Below are 10,279 nucleotides of genomic sequence, written 5' to 3' on the forward strand. Positions count from 1 at the left end.
TCAGCCTTTGCCGATATCATATCACTACAAGTTTAAGGTCGTCATCACAATTTGATGGAAAAATATAAAACTTTCATTTCACAGATGAAACGATATGTCTCCAAGAAGATTTTACTCCAAAAGTGATGTGTGTTGCTGGAGAAGAAGGACTTGATTCACCTTCCGTCTAACGTCACTTTCTTGTTTTTATGGCAGTTCATACAGCAAGTTTTTTTTAGTTTTTTTGGTGCGCTGTGTTTTGTTTTCCATATCTTCAGTATTTGTGTAATTGTATTTAATTCTGTTATCTTCAATGTGCATGTAGATAGTCCCTGACTTTTTTGGTTTTTTTTACGTTCTGGAAATGTTCTAAAACCTATTGTCTAGTAATACCATCTTCTTTACTATGTAAAAAGGTATTTTATCCAGTTTTTATTGGTTATTTATTGTATAATAAAAGTGCTAATTCCCAAGATAAGAAAGTCAACTTTGTTTGTTATAAAGATTTAAAGACATTTTGAGGTCATTATTAATGACAATTATCAGCAGTATATAAATTCAGTTTGTTTAAGTAGACAAAACTGCGTTTTTTTCTGATGATATGATTTGAATCACAAGTACAGTCATTATTCATTTAAGGCAGATCATACCAATAGCACAAAGCACTTTTTTGTTATCTAGCAAAATCATACAGAAGTTCATATTTTCATTTTCAAATAGTGAAATGATGTAAAAATGCCTTTGAGTTATTCAAACATTTTTTTCGCATACTCCACAATGTAGTAGAATTACAAACATGCATTTAAAAAGTCTCTTTCAAGGGAAGATAAGGGGTGGGAAAATGTTAATAGAATTCAAATGGGAATTTAGTTTTTTTTAATATTACAAGTAAAAATGTTCGATGACCCCCAATTTTCGTTTTGAAATAAGAACGAATGTCAGATAACTTAGATAGACAATTATTTTAAATATTTTATGTACCAGTGTTTTTAATAGTTTGCGAAAAAGATAATGAAGATGACCTACAGAAACTATGTATATTATTTTAAAAGATCGCCTGTTGTCTCGAAATTAAGTTCGGTGACCTATTTTTCATTTTCATATTAGAATTTCAAAGTATGTTTGTTGAAGGTCATCTTAGAGAAAAATAAGCTATAATATATATACTTAAAGTTCTAGGTATATTATTATTATTAACATAACATTTCATTGATCTGAAACATATACAATAAGGTATGCGTCCCATGTATATTAAACCAGAGCATCATTTACTCAGATAAGTTGTATTGTAACAACATGAGATAAAAGTTTGCCATCACATATTTCCGAATCTTTTTTCAGGTGTTTTCAATACAAACGTCGTGCCTAGATCCCACTATGAATCGTTCAACGGTACACAATAAGAGAAAAGTGAAACATCCAACTTGTGCATTACATGTGGATAGGGTTTTTGTTAAAACTGTTTCATGCAAAGCCAGCCTAAAACATACACTTACTATTCCACACTCTAATGAATTTAGTAAATTTTAAGAGTGGAATGTATGCAAAATTCATCCTTTACAGGAAATAACATTATTTGTGAGCAACAATATGAAGTCTGATGTGCAATAAATATAGCGTTTTCTCATTATAATTGTTGTAAAATAGTATCCATCAAGGAGTCGTTAAAAAATGGGCGAAAAGATGTCGCATTTTCAAATCTCCAAACTCGCCGTAACAGTATCATTTAACTTTACAATGCAGTTCTACAACAGAAGGATGAAAATGCTAGTGACATTAGTATGCAGATAGGAAAGATGGAAGAAAATATTTCTATTCGTGAAACAGAATTTTTCAATCTTATTAAATCTGTGTAAGTATCTTTAAAATCGGAATCCGAAGAAACGCTTTTTGAAAACATCCTCAGACCGAATAATTATAGCAAGAAAAAGGGACAAAATTCCGCTTCCCAATTCATAAAAAGTTTTTCTAATGAGCAATTATGACAAGTGTTTGTTTATTCTAGAAATAGAGACGGAAATCATTGCTATTGCGGAACTAAATGAATTGTCTAACCCTTTTTAAATCCCTTTTTCAACCAATGCAAACAATTATTTTAGTTGTACATTTTACATTATACACCAAAATTAAGTCTTACTTTATTCATATTTTTCAAATGTAGTTTGATTATCTTATCATTTCAATTGACAACTTGAGGAATTTTCCCGGTTAAATTTGACTTTGCCAACTACTGAATACTTATCTTCCTTTCCGAAATACGAGTATTGATAACTTTTACCATTACCTTTATCGAACTATGATTTTAAGTTATTTTTTCATTTTTATCGGAAATATCGGCAACAAAATACCGAAGCGTCAATATTGGGATAATTCAAATAAATTAAATTTAATAATCATGGCCTGAACATGAAAACAGGACACAAAAACGATCTACTTTACAAAATGTAGCCAACTGATTTCAACATATTACATATAAAACTGAAGATTTATAAATAAACAAGACATCAATAAAAAAAACTAAGACACAAGCAATATGAACTTCTATATTTAGCAAGTACTATCTTTAAAGAAAGATAGCCGACGAAATAAAATTTTGTTCTTTTTCTAAGTTTCTACATTTCTTTCAAGAAATATCACATGGCACGCAATGTCAAATTTTCGATTATTTTTTTCGAACTCTATTTCAAATTTTCGATACAGTTTTTTCGAACGCCACTAAGATAGCAGTATTGGCCAATCGGGAAAAATAATTGCGATCAGGTGATTTGCGTTTCCATAGAAGAGCATCCTAAAGGTCAAAGGGTAAAAAGCGAAGCTATACCGAAAATACCGGGAAAATAAGTGATGTCAGATGAATCGAATTTTGATTCACATTAGGCGGCGTGTGTAGTTGACTTGTCTATATGTAAAAGTTACATAGAAAACATATCTTTTATTCTTCAGTATGTGCGATAGAAATAATCATTTTGTTAAAAATAAAAAAGAGAAAAGGCACCAAGGGAGTATATGCGCGCGCGCGCGCGCGCACACACACACACACACACCAAACAAACAAACAAACATAAAAAAAAAACAAACAAAACAAACAAACAAACAAAAAAACAAACTAAACTAATAAACAATGAATACAAAAAGTAACAACCCGACAATTAAAAATTAAAAACACACAGAAAGTAAAAAGTGCTATGACTTTTTGAAGCAGCTGTCCTGGCTCTTGTAAAATATCAATCAGCCATGTTAGATGTTGAAAGTTGCTGGCGAAAGAAACAAATATCTTTAGCATATGGAAGATTTAACATATTAAAAAATTGACATTTCTTAGCAGTCCAAGGTATCATAGTGACCACCGTAGTTTTGAGTTGCGTAATCTTGATCAAGAAAAGTAAATGATAAATGTAACAAATTGATTGTTTAGGGCAATTTTAATTTTTCAAGTGTTATATTCTATATGTTTTTATTGTCTGCTTAAATGTTTGGTGTCTTCTGGGTATTCCAACATTTTAAAAAATATATATGCTGGATATACCTACATGCAGAGAACATTGGATGTTGTTTTAGTAGGTTTTGTTGTTTTAGTAATTATTGCCTAATTCATTTTACAGATAAATGTGGGATTCAACATTGGATTTGAATATTTTATTAGCAAAATTATAACATTCTGTATAATGTGTTTTAGAAAAATGTAGGGCTATTTTTGCAAAATTTATAACTTTTTCATGGTAATAAATAAATAAAAGATAGACTTAAAATGTTGAAATATTGGGGAAAAGATAAAGACTGAATTTAAAATTTAATAAACAAATCTTAAAAAATCTTTAAAAGTTTATAAGTTTTTTTTAAATATATATACATTTAAAACAGATTCTGAAAATATTTATATACATTAATTTGTAAGCAATAAATGAGATTGATTCAATTATATTCAAATACAAGCTTTGGAAATTATTGATACATGTTTATGAAACGTCTTATAATATCAATTAATTAATAATCAATTATAAATGATAAAAGTGATTAAAATATGACATGTTGAGTTTGAGTTAGTCCAAGTTCACCAGTTTGTGAGATTTGTTCATTTTGAGTAGTGCAAGCCATATATTTCTTATAAATATGCTGATTTCTGTGATTGAAGTCATTCTCAGTTTACCATAACAAATGCACAGTTAGATGTTACTTTTACTACCAACAGACTCGGGAACCAGAACCTGATACACAATGGGTTCAAGTTTCACATGAAGACGTGGTGACAGAATTTAATGGCAGTGTTCTACTCGTGACTGCCAAGCCACCATCAACACTCTAAACAGCATACCTACCAGGATAGCCAGTAACCACAACCACCAGCCAGACCAAAACAAACTCAGAGTTGACACAATACTCCACACTATGAAAGAGAGAGCCAGAGTCGAACTCACACCAATACCCACCATCTATGAGGAAGAGTAAAACTTCGCAACAGAGAATGGAATGACGACACTCTACAACTAGTTCAACAGATACCCACCTCACAGTCATGTAAAGACCAGTTCTACGACACAAGACACTACCCGCACTACCTACTTTACTAGCAGACCTACAACTACAAGGAGAATGGACAGAGACTACTACGGAACAGCAATTCCTACTCGCCGACGACAACACCAACGAACGCATACTACTCTTCAGTACTCGACAGAACCTAACCCATCTTGCCGCAGCAGACACAGTTTATGGTGATGGTACATTTTATGCTTGTGCTACTCTTTTAACCAGCTCTACACTTTCCATGCCATGGTTGACGGTGTAATGTTTCCACTCGTGTACAGTCTACTACCAGGAAAAAATCAACCCGTTTACACAAGACTACTTACCTTACTACTAGACCCTTGCCAGAACTTCAACATCAGACTCCAGCCAACCACACTCTTTCTTGACTACGAAGTAGCCATCAGAAATGCAGCAACCCAAGTTTCCCCAGGATAATATTTCTCATTTGTTATATCTTTATAGAATGTTTCAGAATTTGTAAAAAACTAATGTATCAGAGAGCATTGAAGCAAAAACAAATTGATCATTAATATAGACAATTTGAATTTCCAATATGATAATTAATAATTATGTTTTAATAAATGTAAATTATTATGACTTTAAATTCATCTAGCAATAAACTTTAATGTATGTTTTTTTTGTCTATTTCAGGAATCAACATCAAAGGCTGTTTCTTTCACGATATCTAAAGCATCTGGTGGAATGCACAGAAACATGGTTTGCAGGTACCCTATAAGGACAACGACGACATCCGTACCCTAGTAGGACGTGCTGCTGTACTGCCGTTATTGCCACCCGACACAGTTGAAGACGTTTGGTTCCATGCACTAGAGGATTTCGACGACACCGACATCAACATACCAACACTTTCCTTTACTGACTACGTTACCAGTTACTGGATAGAGGGAAACCGTAACCTGTGGAACCACCATGCAACAGAGGGACCAAGGACTACCAACCATCTAAAGTAACTGGTGAAAGCTCCGCATCCTAACGTCTTCAACATGGTGAGACTACTTAAGCACGAAGAAGCCGCCCATACTTGTACCTTGCTCCAGTACCGAGCCGGTGATAAACGTGTCCCAAGGAAACGCAAATACCGAGAGATCGACTCCAGACAGACAACACTAAAGACTCGTCTACAGAAGCAGGAATTCACACCAGTCCAGTTTGCTGACGCTGCTTCTCATCTTTTGCGTCTAGAGTAGACTTGTGAACTTTTGATCATTGCTTGAACTGTTGTGTTTGTATGTTTTATTTATGTATTTATTGTATGATTCTTTTAAACAAATTATGAGTACTTTAACTTTATTTACTGCTTCTTCATTTATTTACAATGTTATCAGTGCTTGAATATTATGTACTCATAAAGTGTGTATTATCAATGACTTATTGTTATAAAAGGAAACTTTAAATGACACCTAAACACTTGCGAGTCTAAAATTCATAAGAATTTTCACATGAAACCTTTACAGATCCAAAATAAAAATTCATACATACAGCAAAAATGGGACAGGTAATTCCAACACATTTAGAATTTCACTTGAAGTTTTGTTTTTACAGTATACACAAACTTAATCCCTTGTTTATACAACCATTCTGGCTATTCCTACATGGATTTTATAATTTTACCTATAAATTTTAGAATGTTGGAATAGCTAGAATAAACCAAATATTTTAAGAAATGTTATTGAACTAAATCATATGAACGAAAACGGGTAATTAGGAATACATTATCTAGCGATATTGTCTAATCCCCAAATTATGTAAAAATAGAAATAATTTACAAAAAATTAATGCTCACATCAACTTAATGAACACTTTTAAATTACCCATCAGGTTAATATACCAATGCATTATAAAGTAGAATTGAGTATTCATGAATCATATTTTCGCAAAATACAGAAGCCAAACACACTAATAAAGAGTTTACTAAACCAGGGGACTTAGACATCTATAACTTTTCATTTAATAATACAGTGTAAGTTGTAAAAATAAACGTGTCCATATTCTTACTCCAGCAAAACCCAATACAAATACCGTTGCATGTGTTTAATTAGATAAATATCTGTCTTATCCCTCCTATCAAGTTTGGAACTGCAACGTTATTACGTTTATTTTGATTCAGGATTATATTGTTTCATAATATTCATTTTCAGTCGTTAAACAGAATTTCTAGTAAGCAATTTGCTGCAAATAAGTTAAGGAGTTGATTGTCTGTTTGTATTTATTAATTTTCTCTACACAGGAGGTACTTTAATAATGTCCCTCTGTAATGTTCAATGTACTCATAAGAGGTAGCAATTACCTCTCTTTTTATATTAAGTCTGTAGAAACATATCTTTTTATCTCTTCACCTTGTGTTTCGAATATCGTTTAGGTCAAGATGACCCAGGTCGTACATCCTCATCTTGTACTCTAGCCATTCATATCGATAGAGTCAAATATATTTTATTTTGACAGAGATCACTTCACCCAGCCAACTTGTTTTTACCTGAGTATATTTATAAATTATCCATTTTCCATGATTGTTTATAATTTTGCTGCGGTTGGATATTCATATTGTTTTATGTTTTTTTTCTTTAAGCTGTTATCGGCAGCCAAGGACAAATGCAGATGCTTCTTCGTCGTCTGAAATGTAATGCCAGTGTTTCCTCAGGCATCTAATTGTTTGAACACTGGATTGAATTTAGTAGTTAAAACTAATGGTTGAGATCTTCTCTTTACTTTTAGTTTTATATTCTTATGTATTTTGTCGAGTTTTATCAAGCGTGTTTAGTATCCATGAATTAATTTCAACAAAATTGTAATCCCTTTGAGAAAGTTTGTTCTGAGGTAATTCTATCTGTGCGTCGAGGTCACCCCTGTTGTTGCAGGTTCCAATAAATCGTGTTACTACACCAATAATGAATCCTTGGAAGACAGAGGTTGGGTGGGTGGATGATTTTTCTAGGTATAGGAAGTTGTCTGTAGGTTTACGATACAATTTGACATCAAATGTTTTGTTAGTCTTAAACCGTTCTCCTTTATAAACCAGTATATCTGGAAATTGTATTTGTAGATCATGTGTAAATTGTAGGAGGGTGCACATTATTTGCGATATTATATGACTCCAAAAGATATTGCTTGTTGCAATTAAATACTAAAAAGGCATCGTCTTTATATATTGATAATAGAGAAAGAGTAATCAAGGGAACCAAGATTATAGCAGAAATCAAAAGAATGTAATCCTGGGACAAAGATCAGACATGGAAAACAGACATACGCAACAAAGAATATAAAGTAACTAAAATCATACATACAAAGTAACAAAAGCAAATGAGCAACTCGGACTCCACTAAAACTGGGATCATGGACCAGGTGCACCGGTAGGGTAAGCGTCCTTAGGGTAAGCAAATACGAATTTGCATACAGAAAGGAATATCATTACCTAAAGATATACCATATGTAGACTGAAAAGCATCGTTTGTTCGGGGGGGGGGGGGGGTTCAGCACCATTAATTACCTTTACTTTAGGGTTTGCATATCATATCGATTAGTACTTAAGAGACAAGAAACATGTTGCTAATAGTACGTTTCTTTTCATTTGTCAACCATCTGCTGACTATGACTAGATGTAATGATTAACTTGATAAATTTGTTATAGTTTATAATGTTTGATTTTCAGTTCAGTTTATATGTTGTCCATCCTTGATGATTACATTGACGACCAAGAAGATGGCTGGCGGATGTAACATCGGCGTGTGACATTATACTGTATGTTGCTGTGGAATCGTCTATCATAGCAATAACTTTGGCCTAAAATGAAAAATGAAAATGACCCAAACGTTAATCATTTGTGAAAGAAAAAGCCCTGCATAAGACATTTTCAGTTCGGCTTGATTGAATTGATTAAGGAGATATACAATATATATAACTCATTTCATGCTATCCCTTCTTTGCTATATGTTTATAACATTTCAAATCACGCAACATACGTTTTTCCAGTCTTATTTATGCATAGTATTTTACGTATTATACATTATTCACTATCGTGCAGTTTAGATCACATATGCACAAGTATCATAGTCCGAAAACCCCAATTCGTTAGTTACGGTGTTGCCCTTTTTAAGTAGAAACTTTGAAACAACTTCACTTTACCTATCTTTATCAATGATATTACATTGTTTGAATGACGCAACGGAAGTTGCACTAGAAATTAACCTTCTTTCTAAAAGTGTCGTGATTTTGTTTTCTATTTTAAACAGCACAAACCTCTATAGCATGCATTCCTGTAGATGTATGGACTTCTGTTGATTCTTGGGTAGTCATTTTATAGAAATAGCACGTCTTCTGTTTCATCACTGCCAAGATATGCTAAAATGAAATGCAACATGTAAAGCATATACATGAATTCGTATTCACAATTGTCTCGAAAAAGTTCCCATATTTGTCTCTGAATAATCTTGTAATTTAAATTTTGACGTCATTGATCTTTAAATTGAAGGACAATTCAGTAGGAAAACAACCGGAAAATTGAACATTTTGAAATTTTTTTCAGCATTTGAAGGCAAACTACGAATCAAATTCTCTAGTAAAAAGAAGTTAACATCTTATTTCAACATATTTACCAAATGTTGGTGATAAAGGAAAAAAGGACTGTACAGTACCACACATTTTAATTTTTTGTTTTAAAGCATTTTTTTGTCCACTCGGTATTGTTGCGCCCACAAACTGTCTTCGTTTGTATCGTCGCTATTGCTTTTTCCACTTTAAATGTAAGAGGGGCGACCAAATTATTATAATTCGATCTCACTGTCTTAAAATCAGAATTAGGTTTTGTACTTACGGAATGAGGATCATATCTGAAGGTTTCAAACTCTATTGGTTCTTTTGTTGCATGCGTATGATGTGGATGAGTGTGATGAGGGTGCATGGTTGTTGCAGCAAACACCTACGTAAAAAGGAAGAAGTTTCGAATGATTTTGATTTTGCTTTGAGTATGACCCGGTACTACTAAATCGAAAATTGCATTTGATATAAATTTTATAAAAAAAACCCTACAATATCAGAAATATCTGACGTCGAAATGAAATGAATAAAAACAAGAGGTTTTCTGATCTGAATTGAATGTTGCTGTAAATGCTTGATCAAAATAAAATGAAATGACAATTTTTACTAATTTATCGACTTAAAAAATGAATCATTAAAAATATCAAACACTTATACCTGGCTTACAATACAGCTAACTAACACAGCAAACAACATATTGAATGGTCTCCTTGTAACACACAGACTAAATTGTTCAATATAACGTTTAAAGATGACTTACTGCATATTTATACCAGTATGTATTGTCACGATATCTTTTGATAAGAGAACTATGCTATGTATGTTGGCACAGGTCTAGTCCGGTTTTGTCATTCAAAAACCCTACCTGAACCTTCCTTAACCCAATTTTGGACTAATCAAATTGCTGAATATATGTTAAAAAACCATCATTTTTTACTTGTTTTTGTTTCACTTGGTCCTGCTATAAAGTCTGAAAATGTAGGTTAAAGCAAAATTACCAAATCAGGAAAATGATAAATACTACATGAATTGTTGAAATCAAGGATGAATCGGAAAATAAGCCAATGGTTCTTATCATAATACATGCATTTCAAGGTAAAATGGTGGGTTAAACTTGGCTACACAAATCTCCTTCTTTCACAGTTGCCATACGATTTCTCTTGTTTGTTTGATGTTAGTTGAAATGGGTACAACAATATTCAACTGACCATTAAACTAGATG

General features: G+C 32.5%; 1 protein-coding gene and 1 pseudogene across 1 annotated transcript; one reads left to right on the forward strand and one right to left on the reverse strand.

Moving 5' to 3' along the window:
* Positions 1-1,775: 1,775 nt before the first annotated feature.
* Positions 1,776-5,714, forward strand: LOC148614659 (uncharacterized; annotated as a pseudogene).
* Positions 5,715-8,138: 2,424 nt separating this feature from the next.
* On the reverse strand, positions 8,139-9,871 carry LOC148614660 (uncharacterized). The gene is made up of 4 exons (XM_088586199.1): positions 9,715-9,871; positions 9,335-9,439; positions 8,761-8,862; positions 8,139-8,304 (listed from the first exon to the last, which is right to left on the reverse strand). Exons 1-4 carry the CDS (start codon positions 9,751-9,753, stop codon positions 8,170-8,172), a joined length of 381 nt encoding a protein of 126 aa, XP_088442325.1. The 5' UTR covers positions 9,754-9,871; the 3' UTR covers positions 8,139-8,169.
* Between the last annotated feature and the right edge of the window lie 408 nt (positions 9,872-10,279).

This window comes from Perna viridis, chromosome 6 (assembly GCF_037379345.1).
Source record: "Perna viridis isolate PV_CMFRI_1.1 ecotype Kerala chromosome 6, ASM3737934v1, whole genome shotgun sequence".
In the NCBI taxonomy this organism is placed as follows: domain Eukaryota; kingdom Metazoa; phylum Mollusca; class Bivalvia; order Mytilida; family Mytilidae; genus Perna; species Perna viridis.

Excerpts from the sequence above, each read along its gene's own strand:
- LOC148614660 (XM_088586199.1), bottom strand. The coding sequence starts at position 9,753 with ATGTTGTTTGCTGTGTTAGTTAGCTGTATTGTAAGCCAG. Across the intron at positions 9,440-9,714 it reads TTAGCTGTATTGTAAGCCAG|GTGTTTGCTGCAACAACCAT; the intron begins GTATAAGTGTTT and ends CTTTTTACGTAG. Across the intron at positions 8,863-9,334 it reads TCAGATATGATCCTCATTCC|CATATCTTGGCAGTGATGAA; the intron begins GTAAGTACAAAA and ends ATTTCATTTTAG.